A 17,019-nucleotide genomic window follows, 5' to 3' on the forward strand; every position below is an offset into this window, starting at 1 on the left:
TCCGGCTCACGTGTTCGGGGCGGGGCTTAGTGACGTCAATGCATACCATCTTTTTCCACGTAAAACTGGCCGATGGGGTAATGGCGACTGCGGGGTTACCCTAACCCCGCACCTTGCCACACCTCACCTCTCGCTTCCTCTGCAGCCGCCACTACTCCATCGACCAGTCTCACGTGGAAAACTAAAGCGTCGATCGCCGCCATTGGTAACGATCAAAACAAACAAAGTGACTGTGAAAGCGGCCCTAAGCATTGGTGGGATTCAATTTTTTAAGAACAGGTTCTTTCAAGGAGGGAATCGGCTGAATCCCATCACTGGCCCTAAGCTTTTGTTTTACCCACAATGCACCGCGGATGACGTCACTCATGTAAACAAATGGTGCTGGGCGGCAAACTGGTTCACTTCACTATGTTCTCACCGTAGCGTGCTCAGTGAAAATGGTGATTTTTTTTTTTTTTTTACAGCAAAGGAGACAGCACTAGGGCACACAAAAAAAGGAAACAATAAAAGAAAAAGCCCGCTACTCGCTGCTCCTGTAAAGAATCCGAAGAGGTGGCCAAAAGAGCAATCAATTACGTGAGAAGAGGTGTAATGACACCTTCCTCTTGAATGAGTTCAAGTCGTAGGCAGGAGGAAATACAGTTGAAGGAAGATCGTTCCAGAGATTACCAGCGTGAGGGATGAAAGAGTGAAGATGCTGGTTAACTCGTGCGTATTTCCGATTGGGTCAAGAGGAACCTGGTGTCATTCAACGCTTCAAAAACAGTTTCTCCACCTATCCACTCGACACAATCTTCCAAACAACTATCCCCTATTCTTTGACAACACTCAGCTATCACCTTCAACACTAAACATCCTCGGTCTATCCTTAACTCAAAATCTCAACTGAAAACTTCACATCTCTTCTCTTACTAAATCAGCTTCCTCGAGGCTGGGCGTTCTGTACCGTCTCCTCCAGTTTTTCTCCCCCGCACAGTTGCTATCCATTTACAGGGCCTTGTCCGCCCTCGTATGGAGTATGCATCTCATGTGTGGGGGGGGGGCTCCACTCACACAGCTCTCCTTGACAGAGTGGAGTCAAAGGCTCTTCGTCTCATCAGCTCTCCTCATCATACTGATAGTCTTCTACCTCTTAAATTCCGCCGCCATGTTGCCTCTCTTTCTATCTTCTATCGATATTTTCATGCTGACTGCTCTTCTGAACTTGCTAACTGCATGCCTCGATCCCCCCCTCCCGCGACCCCGCTGCACACAACTTTCTACTACTCATGCTCATCCCTATATACTGTCCAAACCCCGTATCATATGACTTTCTACTCATGCTCATCCCCATATATTGTCCAAACCCCGTATGGAAGAGTTTACCAGTATCTCCATTAATAATTCTTTCATCCCCTTCACTGGTAAACTCTGGAACAGTCTTAATTCCTTCGTCTGTATTTCCTCCTGCCTATGACTTGACCTCTTACAAGAAGAGTGTATCAAGACACCTCTCCATCCGAAATTGACCTTTCTTTTGGCTACTCTTTACTTTTTACTTTTGTGGGAGCGGCAAGTAGCGGGCTCTTTTTTTGTACTCTTTTTGTTGCCCTTGAGCCGCATCCCTTGATGTAAAAAAAAATATATGAAAAAAACATCAATCAATCAATACTTGATTGATTAATAGTTTATTGTTGCAGGTATCTGTCCTGCCGGGGGGTTGGGATGGCATGTTCCTCCCTTGCTGTTTACCTGCAACAATAAACTATCAATCAATCAACAACAAGGGAGAATTTAAGGGACTACTAATCACAAGACTAAAAGTTGAATGATTTTTGTTTCAGTTTATTCCACCGTGAATCGAATTAACAAAATAAACCTTGTTCATCCACTGAGCTGAAACCCGTACGTCATGCAAACACTCCCCAGCTGGCAGGGCGGCCCCTTGTGCCGGCGGTCCCTGCCCCCCTCAGCCCGCCGCCATCTTGCACGGTTCAGCTGATCGCAGACCCGCTCCAGACTCCACCATGGCGGCCCGCAGGATCGCCGCGTCCTCCGTCGACTGGGCGGCCATAGCCAGCCGCGTCCCCGAGGGGCAGAAGGCGCTGTTCAACGCCTTCAAGGGCAAGTCCGACGGCTACCTGAGGAGGTGAGGCAGGCAGCGGCCGGCACGGCACCGGGGCCAGGCACGGCACGGCACTCCGGGGCCGAGCACGGCACACCGGGGCCGGGAACGGCATACCGGGGCCGGGCACGGCATACCGGGGCCGGGCACGGCACTCCGGGGCCGAGCACGGTACTCCGGGGCCGGGCACGGCACACCGGGGCCAGGCACGGCACGGCACTCCGGGGCCGGGTACGGCACACTGGGGCCAGGCACGGCACGGCACTCCGGGGCCGGGCACGGCACTCCGGGGCCAGGCACGGCACGGCACGGCACTCCGGGGCCAGGCACGGCACGGCACTCCGGGGCCGGGCACGGCACACTGGGGCCGCAGGCACCGCACGGCACCCCGGGGCCGGGCACGGCACACTGGGGCCAGGCACGGCACGGCACTCTGGGGCTGCCCTCTGCGGCCAGGCACACCCTGACCTGTGGTGCCTCCTTGGTTCTCTTGATCATGTCCCGCCTACACACACACGCACACCCTTTGCTCCCCATTGGCGTTGCACTGTTCACCTTTCCTCACTGTAACAATCGCACTTTAATTTTCATAATTTGTTTCCGTGTCATTCCACAACATCACCCGCCACACAGTAAAGAACACCTCGGTGCTCTTTGAAGTAGCTTCGGTAAGTTTTCGGTCTTTCACCAGTCTCTCTATTCCGGACAAAAATTTTTTTGGTATTATTCTAGTGTTTGCCCATACTCACCCCTCGCAACCAAAATTGGCTTGGGGGACTTTGAGACTGCAGGGAATGCGGCGGTAAACATGAAATGCGTTGCAAATACATAGTTTTTGAGTTACAGGGGGGGGTTGACAAATACCCTTGATGTAGGGAAATTCCTTACATTTGCTTAGATGTAAGGAAATTCTGTACATTTACCTAGATGTAGGGAAATTCCATACATTCTGGGATTTTTTTTACCACATACGGAAACCACGCAATTTCACTCAGTCTCCATACCAAAGGGGGGGTCGAGGGGGGCGAAATTCCTCGTTACAGTATTAAGGTACTATGAATCATCTCAAAGGTAAATAATTTCCGTCATAAGAATCTTGCAATCGTCTCATACAACTATGTATTCACTTACTGGTAGCACGTATGAACGCGTGAAGGTTTGAACGCAGGCTACTTGTGTTCGAAATTTTTCCATTCGAATTCAGGGGCCAAATTGGCAAAGCGTTAGTGCGTAGTTTTGGGCCTCAACAACAAAACTGCGATTTACAAAGCTCCTCGGTAAATAACTACCAACTATTTCATGACATCACGAGCAGGTTATTAATCATTCTCTGATGTTTGTTAGTTGGTTTGTGTTATTCTCAAGTAGCCAATAATCTTTTTTGCTGAGGGCATGTCTAAGTTGTGTTCCACCATTAGGGATGCTCCATTTAGGTACGTACCATGTGTTATTGTATTTGGTTGGTGGGTCAATATCAGTATGAATTCTTTTTGTTCAGCTTGTTCCCTGACTGAGTATGCCTTGATTATAAAAACTTACGAAGATGATGAAAAATCTTTGAAAATTTTTCAGGATCATGGTGTTCTATCTCGTTCCTTAACCCGTTCGTGGTCAACCACGTCACATGACGTGTTAATGTTGTTACTCCCTCTGGTCAACCATGTCATATGACGTGTTAATGTTGTTACTCCCTCTGGTCAACCACGTCATATGACGTTTTATTTTTATTTTTTTCCACGTGAATGAAATGCCTCTAGCGGTTTATAATTACGTTTATTGAAGTGTCAGGCATCTTTTCTTAAGTGATGACTTAATGCGCGGCAGTTTTATTGGTTCACAGCATGCTTATACAGTATGGCACGTAGATGTCGACTCGGTGCTCTCACTGATGAGCAAATTCAGCTTCATTTCAATGAAGAGGAGGGTGATACGACAGTGAATCTACAATAGATGATAGTGATAAAGATGAAGATTATGTTTTTCAAGAAAGTGAAGAAAGCCAATCAGAAAGTGGATCTGAATATTATCCAGCAGACACAGCAGCTGCTTGTCAAACATATGCACTGGACCATCACCTACTCAACTATCTTCTTCACCTCCTTCCACCTCTAGGTATTTATATCCACCACGTGGTGGCAAAACAAAGATGGCAAGACGTCGGAGTTCATCAAGCGAAGATGAGAGGAATGCGTCTCGTCCAAGAGTGACTCACCCACCCGCCCGTGGTCTCACTCCAGCCAGACAGACACCTTTCCGCCGATCCTGTAGGTCATGTGTTATGCCACATTTCCTTTTTATGTTTCCTGTTCAGAATTACTAGCCTATTTTGAGACAAATTGTGTTCTTATAGCCTAGTCATACACTATCATAAGAATGTATTGTTGTACAAAAGGAAACAATTGTTATGCCACATTTCTTTTTTATGTTTCCCATTCATAATTACTATTTTGAGACTAGTTGCATTCTTATATTGATACAATTTCATAAGAATATAGTGTTGTGCAAAAGAAAACAATTGTTAGAGGAAGAGTTGAAAATAATATCTCCGTGGTGAGATTATGTCTGGCAGCGCTGCGCCACAGCTGCCAGTTAAATGCCGGCGGGGCATTTAAAAAAAGGTAAGGAGGAAATTTCCATGTTATTTTCGGTCAATTTACGGTTTCAGCCAACCAACGATTTTCTGACGTGGTTCATGTTATTCTGATTGATGTAGTGAATTGCACGATTTTGTACCTCATTTCCGTCGCAAATGTCTACTTTTCGAGTTATGCCTCTTTTCAAGTTATGCCTATCCCCTGCCCTAAACGATCTTGGGGGACCTGTGGGAACGCTTTTTTTTGGGTGGGGCAGCATGAAATTGACTAATATGCATTTCAAATGAGGTCGAGAAATCAACAGAATCACATTAGAACACCAGTGAAAAGGCATAGCCTGTATTTGTTTTGGTGGGAGCGGCAGAGGCGGCCATTGTGAGGTAAGCAGTGTTGCCAACGATCTGCAATGGGTGAGCAGTGTTGCCAACAATTTGCTACATTTAGCAAAGATAGCTGCGGCCACTGGAAGGTGAACAGTATTACCATCGAAGTGTTACATAGCACAAGGGGGAGATTTTCTGGGAAAGTCGTTATTGAAATACCCTGGCCGAAGATTTCTAACTTTCCTAGATGGGATAGGCATAACTAGAAGAGAGGCATAACTAGAAAAGTAGACATTTGCGACAGAAATGAGGTACAAAATCATTCAATTCACTACATGTATCGCCAGAAAATGATAAAGAACACAAGAAAATCGTTGCTTTCGCCAAGTTCAGGAAATGAAAACCACAACAGCGGCATTACCTTAATTACTGGCCAGATGTTGATGGTTTTTGTGGCGCTACTGCTGCTGCTGCCTCTCCTCCCTATGAATACAGGGAAGTTTACAGTCTGGGCACCGTACTTCTAAAGGAAGGACACCATGACTTCTTTGTCGTCCAGATAAAATTGATTTATAAACTCCCAGTAGTTGTCCGTACAACCAGCAGACACCGTGGCCGTCTTTAAACTGGCTGGCAAACACTAACTTACTGCTCGAATGGACTGCAGTTTCGAAACACCAAACACGATATTTCTTTACAACTACTGCTTCACCCCACCGCCGCTTCCCACTCCGTCCCGCGCTGGGTATTCCAATGGCCTAAACCGAATGTCGAATATATTTAAACTACCCCAACCCAACTTTACATAACCTAACCTCTAACTGAGGGGGGGGGGCAAAGCTCATCTCAACCCCCCTCTTAACCAAGGGGGGCTCTTGGGGGACCCGTGAGAATTCGGGTGGTTCTGGTGGGGGAGCATATTTAAATTATTCCAACCGAACTTTACCACCAAGGTAACTGAGGGGGGCTTTGACCCCCTCGACCCCCCTCCTAACCAAGGGGGGCTCTGCCCCCCCTGGCCCCCCCCTCCCCCATCATTAAAATGATCTTGGGGGACCCGTGAGAATTCGGGTTCTGGTGGGGGAGCATATTTAAATTATTCCAACCGAACTTGACGACCTAACTAACTGAGGTTGCCCCCCTCGACCCCTCTCCTTACCAAGGCCCTGGAACCCCACCCCCTTTAAACAATATATAATCCCTTACCTCTTTACTAGACGAAATACATATTGCAGCCGCCTTTTTATTGGAGCAGTGATTAGCGGTACAAAAACACGTAAACAATGCAATGCAGCACGTAAACATTGGCAAATAAACAGACGGGGGAAGGAAATGTACGTAATTTTTCAGTTTTGTCGCAAAAAATACAATAATTTCTGTTTTAGGTGTAAACAATGACATTCCAGTGCAAACAATGCCTCTTTTTGTATTTTATACGTTCAGTAAAGGGGCAATAAGTCATGTATGCTCAATTTGACTCCAAAAATTACAACTTTTTCACAAAAATAATTGCAAACAAAAAGCAAACAACACTTGGAAATCATTTATTTGGGGTTTTCTTGGTTGATAATGATACCACACACTTGTATATTATGAAAAAACTTTTTTTTTTAAATTTGATTTTTTGGGGTGTAATCAATTATCGTGGGTGTAAACAATCACCATTTATGCATTTCTTCAATGGGTAAGGATAGCCAAACAACGGTATAACTCACTCACGTCATTTTTACCTCTTCATTTCATATGTATCGCGTAAACAATTCGCTGTTTATGGTGCAAACAATGATGTTTGCCATTGTACCTCATATATTGCTACAATACACTTAGTCACTAGCAATGGAATGATGTTTTTTCATAAAAAATGTACAATAATCCACTAAATTTAGATGTAAACAACCTGTAAACAGCTTTTTGTTTCCTTTTTTCAGGCCAGCCAACTCTGCAAACAAACAGTGTTCCGCGCTAGTACCGTTTCACAGGGAAAAAAAACGCGTTTCCCGCATACTTGCCCATTTGTTTGTGCAAACAACCAAAATTCCTCGTGTAAACAAAGTGATACTGTGTATATATATGAGCCCAGTATTATATAAACAACTTTGTGAGTGTGTGGTACGTCCTGGCGTGCTGGGAAGTTCCAATAATTTTGGGGTAAACTACCCTTGTTTGCCCCCCCCCCAGTCTTCTTCATTGTCTGCGTACCGGTCAAACAAGACCGCCACCTTGAAGTCCAAGGAATGTACTTTCATATGCCGTTTGGTTTACTGAGCTAGTTTTTTTTTTTTTTTTTTTTTTTGGCAAATATTTTCCCAAGTGCAACTTTTGCCCAAATATTCCAGGCTACTTCTGAAAATTATGCCCAGGGTTAAGGGGTTAAGAAACTTATCCCAACAAATGACTCTCCTAAATTTGCGCGAGAGGGTTAACCCTCTCACGCACGATGACGCATTAGCCTACTCTGACGGGAGAGGAAAAAATACAGTTTTCTTGGTGTAACTCAGGAACTAATGGGCGTGTGAAAATAAAAAATGTGGGTGTCCAAAGTCACCCCATGTCTGGGGGGACTTTGGACAGTGGCTATATTTCATTGGGTTTACGTATCTGAGCCTGCTCGCACATTCCGGGGGTGACTTTGGACACTGTTGAACTGGGGAAAAAAAAAAAGGAAAAAGTCTTGGGAAAGAAGTTCCCACATTTCAGGTCAGTAGTAGCAGGGAAGTAAAAAATGGTCAATAATTTAAAAAAAAAATGTTATTACAAAAAAACTAAGATGTAGAGCACAGTTTTAGTTTTTTTAAGCTTAATGATTACATAATCACCACAAGGAAGTTTTATAATGATATGGCAACATTCAAGTGTGGTAGACTCTTTGAAGTGCACACTGTTTTAATTCTCATTTATCAGATTTTATCATGATGCATTTCACTAGAAATTTATTTTTGTATATGTTATTTTGTAGCTAAGTACTTCTATTTCATATTTTCATGATATGTAGAATATTCAACATCACTGGACTGGCACCCCACCACCGCCGTTACGGACCCAAAAGTTAATTTGAGTTCATCTCTGGACGTGCTCCGTTGATGACGTCACTGACGGTTGACGGATCCGTGAAAACGGAGTAGTGGGAACCACGCCTTAGTCACCCACAATATGTAGTTATATTTAGGTGTCCGAAGTCACCCCATTTTGAGCCATTTTTCGACATGCCTCCATTCAAGTGACATTTACAGGTGTGTAGGATATGTTAAGCATCCCTGAATCATTCTAACTGTTCCAGTTAAGCATGTTTCTGATTGTTTTCTCTAGTTTTGATGTTGTGTGTAATACAGATCGTTCCTGCCAGAAGTTTTCCAAGGAGGTAAATTTTACGAAATCTCAAAAACACATTGTGCTTGTTTTCAAAACAGAAACGTGTCTCAAGAAAACAACATTCTTATTTGAAGACTATAAGGCAAAAGACAAATTCTGACACTAAAATCATCTAGCTTGTTGCAACTGGCTACGAGTTATCAACTTGTCAACTTTTTATCCACATTGTCTGAAGTCACCCCGTGTCCGAAGTCACCCCGGTTGACGGTATTTACTATGATAATGCTAAAAATAATAATAGTTCACATTCATTATTTCCATAGGTATGGAGAGAGAGAGAGAGAGAGAGAGAGAGAGAGAGAGAGGCATATTTTGGTTGAGCTAGTTTAAATTTTTCTGCATGCTGAGGTGCAATGTGACAGCAAGGGAGGGTTGAGAAGGGCGAAGTCTCCTCGTTAGGTAGGTTACATTAGGTTAGTTTAAATTTAGTTAGTTTAATTTTTTAATTGTTTGTTGCAAATCCTCATTTTTTTAAGGGTAGGGGGTGGGGGGTATGTAGTATTGAACTGTGTAATTTCAGTATTAGCTTTACTTTCTCCATTTTTCATGGAGCAGCAAATATCCTAAAAGTTCTGCTGTGTGCAGGGGCAGCTTCTACTCTCTGAATTGTGGAAAGTTACTCGTATCTAAAACTTAGGCCTAAAGTTAATCTTAAGCAAATTAACAGTACTGTCTCCAGGATTGCGAGTTTCAAGTTTGCGACTCGCCGAGTTTGCGATAGTGACCCCCAAAAATAGATTTTTATTGAAAATTGAAATTGTGATATGACCCAAGGAAAAGGAAAAGGCTGTTAAAACTTTTTTTTTTTTTTCACACCTTTTTGTGGTCGTTGACTCCCTTTCTTGCTCTTACCCACCCCCTGGGCCTTTCCATTTGCCACGGGAAGCATGGTGAGTGGGATCCGGGCAGCCAGGCGCATGTGTGCGAGCAGCCCCGACTGCACGCTGGGCCCAAGCAGCTGACAGGCGGCTGATGATGGCGATGGTGATGATGAGTGTCGGCGGCGTGGCCCCGTTATCGGCGCCACCTGAACGGCATTTTCACTGGGGCCCACGTGTGTAGCTGTGCCCATTGTGGGCCCAGGCTCCTCAATTTGCCAATTCTCACTTTCCACATGTTGCACGGGACCCCTTTCCTTTCTTTGTTGCGTGGGACCCCTTTCCTCTCTTCCATCACTTTTTCAAAAAGAAGAGATGGAAGAAAAGAAAGAGGACCCATGCAACATGCGGAAAACAAGAATCAGCAAATTGAGAAGCCCAAACCCACAACAAACACACACACACACACACACACACACACATACACGGGCCGACAAAAACACCTTTTAGGCGGCGCCGATGCAAAGGCCACACCGCCGACGCTAATCACCACCATCACCAACTGCCCGTCAGCTGCTGGGGCCCAGCGCGCGGCTGGGGTTGTCTGCATACATGCGCTTGAACACCCAGATGGGTGGTCAAGCGCAAGATGTTGACGGTTTTCAATTTTCCCCATAAGAATAATGGTTCAAAGTTTGCAATTTCCACGTTTGCAACCCACAACGTCAACCTATTTATCGCAAACTTGGAGACAATACTGTATTTAGTAGCATTTACTGAGTGGTAGTAGTGGTTAGGTTGGATTAAATTTAGTTAGGTAAATACCTTCTTTTTTTTAACTACCCTCATTCACAAAAGCTGCTTTTTTGTGTGCATGTCAACCCCGAACAGTAGAGGGGAAGCATACCTCATCACCCCTTTTTCTTTCCTCCACAGGGTACTCACCTTACCTGCTGAGCTCCCCAAGATCAATTTCGCAGCATACAAATCTCGCATTGCTGTGCCTGGAATGGTCGATGCATTTGAGAAGCAATACAGTGCTCTCCAGATCCCTTATCCACCTGACACACACTCCTCCCAGGTTGATGAGATGCAGAAGCAAGCGGTATGTGTTTACGTGCTTATTGAATTCATTGTAGAACATTAAGGGTGGAGCCCATGCTTGTGTTGGCGCTTCTCATTTTGTTAAACTTAAGAGATACTTAGCAGCTATTCTTTACTTGTATGTACTTTTGTTGCAAGGTTACTATGCATTGCAGAGGCCTTGTGGCATCGTTATTTGTTTTTAACTGAGTAACAAAGTGTTGGATTGAGCTTATATTCAGGCAGGGAGAGTTTCAGACCTTCCGCTAATATTCCCGAACTACATTATCAAGGAAAAGCTATAATAAAGGGGGGACTTCAGTAAACTCTCGGGCGACGATTGGCAACTGAACACTATGAAACCGTGATGTTGCTATGATGTCATCAATAGGGCCCTCCCCTTAGGTACCGTCTGCATAAAAGGCATACCTTATTAACAAGTAAGTCCTGCAACCACTCTTCTGGACAGCGTTCACTTGTCAGGAAATTCACTCATGAGGCACAGCCTGCATGGAGACAGGAACTGAGGAACCCCTGGGTTTGACATTGTAGGGTGGGCTGGGAGAAGTGTCTCTCAGCTTATGCCCCCATTGACTGATAGATTGGTTAAGTAGAGTCCTGAGAGTTTGTTAATCCCTCTGAAGGTATGACCTGGTGTAGTCTGTTGATATTCATGATTCACCAAAGTTTTTGCCTCTGCTTCTGAAGGTAAGACCTGCTGAAGTCCATTATTCACCACCAACCCTCTTTTGCAGGCTGTTGAGACTGAAACCTTCGTCAAAGAGAGCGAAGCCCGAATTGCTATGCTTCAAGCTGAGCTGGCTGACTGGGAGAAGATGATTCCCTATGAGCAAATGACTATGGAAGAGATGGTGGAGACATTCCCTGATAAGGTAAGTTCATCTAACCATAGACCAGGATGTCATATGAAAGATTGCAGTTCCTTGGGTTCATAACTCTTAGGTAGGCAAATTGACTTTTACTTTTAGCTGGTCTAGGTTTGTCAGTTATCTTGCACAGAAAGATTAATTAGCTGTTTTCAAGTGATTTTTATTTATTTATTTATTTATTATTTTTTTTACGTGCCAGCCTATAGCGCCGGTAGGCTTTCTTGAGGGGTCTGGATGGTAGTCAGCCCCAGCCTGGGTCATGGTGCAGGCAAGTGTTTTATATTGGCACCACCTTTTCTTGGCTCATGCTGCCCCCCGGAGCTCATTCTTGATTCACTTAAACGGTTTCCTCTAGAATCCGGGTTGATGGGTGGTCTTCAGGACAGCATGTGGGTAGTCTTAAGCCACTCAGTGACTGAAAAACCCCAGGCGGTAGCGGCGGATTCGAACCTCCGTCGTCCATCACGCAGTGAATGTGGGGCCCACATGCTAACCACTCGGCCACCGCTGATTAAAGTTAAAATGTCCATTCTCCTCCGAAGTATAGCAAGTATAATGTATACGACAAAGACAAGGGAGAGAATTAGACCATCAGAAACAGACTTAATGGTAAACTAATTGAAAATGAGGGGGATTGAGTAAACTGCTGAACAACTACCTCCTCTTACTAGTCTTCACACAGGAAAACCTGGTGTTTGCCAGGATGAACTGGACAGATTACATGATAAAGCGGGGAAGTGGCAGATGGAGTTCAGTATTGGGAATGGTAGTATTCCAAGTGTGGGCAGAAATAACCCTTCACATAATTATTCCTTACACTCCCTTCGGCAGGTCTAGATGTGAGAGGGATTCATGAATCTTGTGAGTTCTGATATTGTGCAAGGGCTCAGTGCATTCAGGCTAAGTCTTGTAAACAGGGCACTAGGTTTCATTTCAAGGAGTGTAGGTAACAGAAGCACCAAAGTCATCCTCAATTAGTATTCAGCATCAGTTTCTCATCTCCATTATGCAGTTCAGTTCAGTTCTGGATTGTGAAAAATATTTAGTTTCATATATGAGTACGATTGTTATGAATTGGTTGGATATTGTAAGTGTTGGCGCTTGAATTCTAGATAAACACTCCCTACCCCCAATTTCCACTGAATGACTATTACTCACGTGGTCCCAGACGTTGGAGAACCAGCGTGGAGCATTACAATGAATTCTTTCCTAATGTTACGGATTTGTAACTTAATCAGGGAATTTGGTGATATATTAATCTCCAGAAAAACTCATGGGAAATTTAGCCTGTGCACTTAGCTTTGGTAATGGTGAAGTTGATGAAGTTTTGGAAGATGGCTGAGTCAGCTGGATTTTTGTGGGCCATGGGCAGTGTATTGGCTTATGCTACACTGAGCATTCACCAGGAACTTGTGTACATATGTACAGTCCAAAGAGTAACCATAAAGGCTGTGGAAAGGCGAGGCGGTAAATTAACTTGGGAAGCAGGAGTTGATGGGCCACTGTCTAGTTTAATTAACTCGGAGCAGGAGTTGACGAGCCGCTGTCTAGCGTCTTGAGTGGAGGCTCTGATGCCTCGGTGTATGTGATGTCAGTTATGGTGAAGCTTCCTTCGACACCTGGCGTCACTTACTGCTGCGTCAGCCATTACACCAGCCAGGAATCGCTGGTGTAATGGATTCTTCCATTTAATCTTTTTACTGTCGTAAATTTTGAATTATAATAATCTTGCTTATTTAACTATCTGAAGTGCTATTTACTCAAATAGTGCATCATTCCTCCCTAATGACATATATTTTTCAACCCCTTAATGATCAGCATGATGCCAGTGCTAGAGAGCGAGAAGCTCTCTAAAATTTGAACGGCACGCGTAACTATGTACAGTGTGATACCTTGTGATTCGAATGCCTTTCAATTCGAACACATTTTTCAAACAAATTTTTTCCTCCATTTCGAATGTGCATCACAATTCAAACACAAACAAATGGCTGCAGATGAAGCCACAAGTGTAGCCAGGTCGGTGAATGTGATACCGTGGACTCCAGCCTCAAAAAACGCCAACCCACGACTGCCATTTTTTCCCGCACACTCCCTTGAAAAATAGCCCAATTGCGCGGGATAACAATGTGTATAACAGTAGTACTTACCACTACTTCGTGTAAAATGACACCAGTCAGGAAGAAAATTAAGTGACTTAATGCCTGTACCTAAACAAACTAGTGGACAGCTGTACATCAAACCTAACAACACGCGCAAGACATGCTATGTCTCCTTAGTAGACAGGAATCATTGAGGTAAGACAGACCTTTTTCATAAAACTGTTTAACTTTGTTTGATTGATAAACACAAACAATTTATGGATAATACTGAAGAGATATTGAGAAACTTGGTTATTATTCTATATTTACAAGTGCCTGTTTTTCCATTTTGCACTTATCTTTTAACATTCTTACTTTTCATACAAGGTCAACAAATACTGAAGCAAATTCAAGTTTGAAATTTCACACTTCCTTAAGTTTTAAAAATATACAAGAATATTACAACTAGACTTACGTTGAAGAATAATAATAAAGAAATTTGACGCATGAAATTTATATCCGTTACCAATCTGAATGTTGATGTCTGCCATGTTTGTTTACATCTCAAAGCAGTGCCGTCGAGTTTATAAGACTGACTAATTTTGGTAGGTCCCAGCTAATATTAAGTTTTTTAAATGTATTTATTTAAGTGATTTGGCCACATGGCACAATAAAAACCCATAAAAATGTTAAAAGAATATAAGGATTTTGGGGCTTGGAATGGATTAATTTTTTTCTGCATTAATTTCAATTGGATAAATTGCTTCCTAATTCGAACATTCTCAATTTGAACGACCCAAATGAACCAATTAAGTTCGAATCACGAGGTACCACTGTATTTGTCAAAGCTAAGTGACTAACTGGCCCCTCTTATGTCTCTTAGACGACTCCGTGCTTGAAATAGTCTACAATTCCTGTCTACGCACCATGGCGTCTGCAAAGTGATTATGTTCCCTCAGCCGATCTGTTTTGGCGGTCTTCCTTTAGTTTCTGCTCGTTGTGTGCGTGCTGAGTGTAGTCAGTGTATTTTTTGATGATTTTTGCATTATGGGGGATCTCCCAAGAAAACTTTTCCAGCGTGATGGGGTTGATGGGAGGTAATTTTATCAAAAATTTCCAACATGGATATTAAAATGAGTCGGTAGAAGAGGACAAAAATTATTTATGGGCTAAGAAACTTGCCATAATGATAATGGCATTTGGTGTGAGATTTGATCAGCCATGATGAGAATGGCAAATGGTGTGAGGAGACTTGATCAGCCATGATGAAAATGGCAAATGGTGTGAGGAGACTTGATCAGTGTTTAAATGTATGGAAACTTCAGTGAGGGTGATATTAATAAAGTTTTGGTGGTAAGTGAGACAGATAGGACATGTAGTAATGGGTTTAGGTTGAATAAATTCAGATTAACCCTTTCCATACGGTGACACTGACATCGGCGTCACCGTATGGAAAGGGTTAATCCTCTTCTAAACCTCTTGAGAGGAAATGGAAGAGGATTAATCCTCTCCCATTTCTTTTTAACCCTTTTCATACTGTGATGCCGACATCTGCATCACTGTATTGAAAGGGTTAAATAAAGACAGGCAAAAATTAGTATACCAGTAGAGTGGTGGATGAGTGGAACAGGCTGGGCAGTCACATTGAGTTCAAATACAATAAATACTTTCAAGAAAAGGTTAGATAAGGTCATGGACAGTGAGGTGTGGTAGGGCTGGGTTTATGGGAGCTGCCTTGTATAGGCCTACCAGTCTCTTCTCTCTCTCTCTCTCTCTCTCTCTCTCTTCTGGTACACCCTCCCAGCACACTCAGTCCTGCTACTTCCAACTCTCACTCCAATAAGTACTTGCTTACCCTATTGATCCATTTCACAGGTGGTCTTCCCCTGACACTCTCCCTCAATCCTTCCCTCATACACTCTTCACAAATTTATTCTCCTTCATTCTAATCATGTGTCCAAACCATCTCAGCACACCATGCTTCACTCATTCGACCACTCCACAATCCTACTACCTACCTCTCTGCCCTTCACTGCTCTTTCCCTCACCTCACTCTCCATACTTCCATTTGCTGTCACACCCACACCAAACCTCTCATACATGCTTCCAACACTTTCTCCATCCCATCCTGACATGCACCTGTTATATGACTCATTTCCACTGCACGTATTCTCGATTGCTATGCTGCATACGACAGTTGGGAGGATAATAGTTTCTTATGTCCCTCTTTACCTCCTTGCTCACACTTCTTCCTCTCATACTCTCTCCAATGCATCTACTACCTCTCTGCTCTTTCTCTCACCTCACCTTCCATGCTTACATAAAACTGCCCCCAAATATTTAAATTCGTCACCTCCATTCTCTCTCCCCCCAGCCTTGTCCTACACTTTGTTGTGCTCTCTGTTCTAACACTGTATTTCAAATTTAATCACTTGTCTGCTTTCTCACCTCAAATGCCATAACCTTACTCTTTCCAGCATTCACTTTCAGGTTTCTCCTCTTACACATCCTGTCAAACTTATCCACTATCCTCTGCAGCGTCCCCTCATCTCTGCCAACAATACTGTATCATCTGCAAACAGGCCTGCCACCAATGACTCCTCTGTACCTCTCACTTACAGGCTTTGACCAAGCTTTCATTTCTCTTATACAACCGTCCATGAACACCATCAAAATGCCATGGTGACATCACACACCCCATACCAACACCAAAACTCACTCAACTCCCCTTTCACACGTAGAGGCACTCACATCCTTATAGAAGGATATGATCTATCTTAAATGCACAAATTTAAAATTTTGTGTGTAAACAGACTTTGTCTAGAAATGAGATGACGTCTAAGACGAAGTACGAGTACCGTATTACTTATATCATTAGAAAAGATGAGGGCCATTATGAAAGTTTCTCCTGTATTTCTCACAGAGAAATTATACTTGCATGATTTATCTGCAACTCTTGCAGTGGAAACATTGCAAAAATTGAGACCAAATGTAGTTGTTTAAACACACTTTACTCATGAATACATGCAAGTATTTAGAGAAACGGTTGGATGTTTAATTTAGACCATTTTAAATATAAAAAAAAAAAATCAAATAGGCCATTTTTCAGAGGAATTAAGCAGTCTCTGAAAAAGTAACCTTTAAGAGAAACACCAAACAAAGCAAGTGGTCAAAGTAGAGTTAGCTTTATCTTAATGCTTCTGTTTGTAAAGTACACAAATGTCAATGAGTTTTATTCCTCATTTCAGACTGTGAATGTTGAGAACCCCACCCTGTGGCCCCATGAACCAGAAGACCAGCCCGGGTATGTGGCCAAGGAGGGGGCTGAGGCCTAGTGGCTGGGAATGGCAATTTCCCTTGCCCTCTGCTCTTGAAAACCTTTTTGACCATGTAAATACACAATGTAATACTTCTTATAAACTAATAAACTGAACATAAGGAATAATATATTTTTTTTGATTACTGAAAATATGTAATGAAGTAAGGTGAAAGTAACAGGTTTATAACCATCTATACTTTATATATTTTAAGTAATGACTGAGTTTTGATTTACAGTAATTTTGGACAGGAGGAGGTGGATGCCTCAAGTACACATGTTGGCTACTGCCCCAACATTAAGAGTCTACTTTATTCCAAAAATATGAGAACATAATTAACTCCAACAAATGTATTGATAAGAATATCAAATTTATGACACTGCAACTTTTTTCTCTGCCTCCTACATGAAAGTTTCATCAATACTGTTCTGGCAATATAGCTT

The 17,019-nt window shown here is 43.2% G+C and overlaps 1 protein-coding gene across 1 annotated transcript; it reads left to right on the forward strand.

Annotated features, from left to right (window-relative positions):
• The first annotated feature begins 1,932 nt into the window (after positions 1–1,932).
• LOC126997865 (ATP synthase subunit d, mitochondrial-like) lies at positions 1,933–16,704 on the forward strand. The gene is made up of 4 exons (XM_050859077.1): positions 1,933–2,128; positions 10,145–10,313; positions 11,047–11,184; positions 16,508–16,704. Exons 1-4 carry the CDS (start codon positions 2,007–2,009, stop codon positions 16,592–16,594), a joined length of 516 nt encoding a protein of 171 aa, XP_050715034.1. The 5' UTR covers positions 1,933–2,006; the 3' UTR covers positions 16,595–16,704.
• The last annotated feature ends 315 nt before the right edge of the window (positions 16,705–17,019 follow it).

This window comes from Eriocheir sinensis, chromosome 13 (assembly GCF_024679095.1).
Source record: "Eriocheir sinensis breed Jianghai 21 chromosome 13, ASM2467909v1, whole genome shotgun sequence".
In the NCBI taxonomy this organism is placed as follows: domain Eukaryota; kingdom Metazoa; phylum Arthropoda; class Malacostraca; order Decapoda; family Varunidae; genus Eriocheir; species Eriocheir sinensis.

Bases quoted from the DNA above. Each gene is read 5' to 3' on its own strand.
- LOC126997865 (XM_050859077.1), top strand. From the start codon at position 2,007: ATGGCGGCCCGCAGGATCGCCGCGTCCTCCGTCGACTGGGCGGCCATA. The intron at 2,129-10,144 runs GTGAGGCAGGCA...TTTCCTCCACAG, and splicing joins TCCGACGGCTACCTGAGGAG to GGTACTCACCTTACCTGCTG. The intron at 10,314-11,046 runs GTATGTGTTTAC...CCTCTTTTGCAG, and splicing joins ATGAGATGCAGAAGCAAGCG to GCTGTTGAGACTGAAACCTT.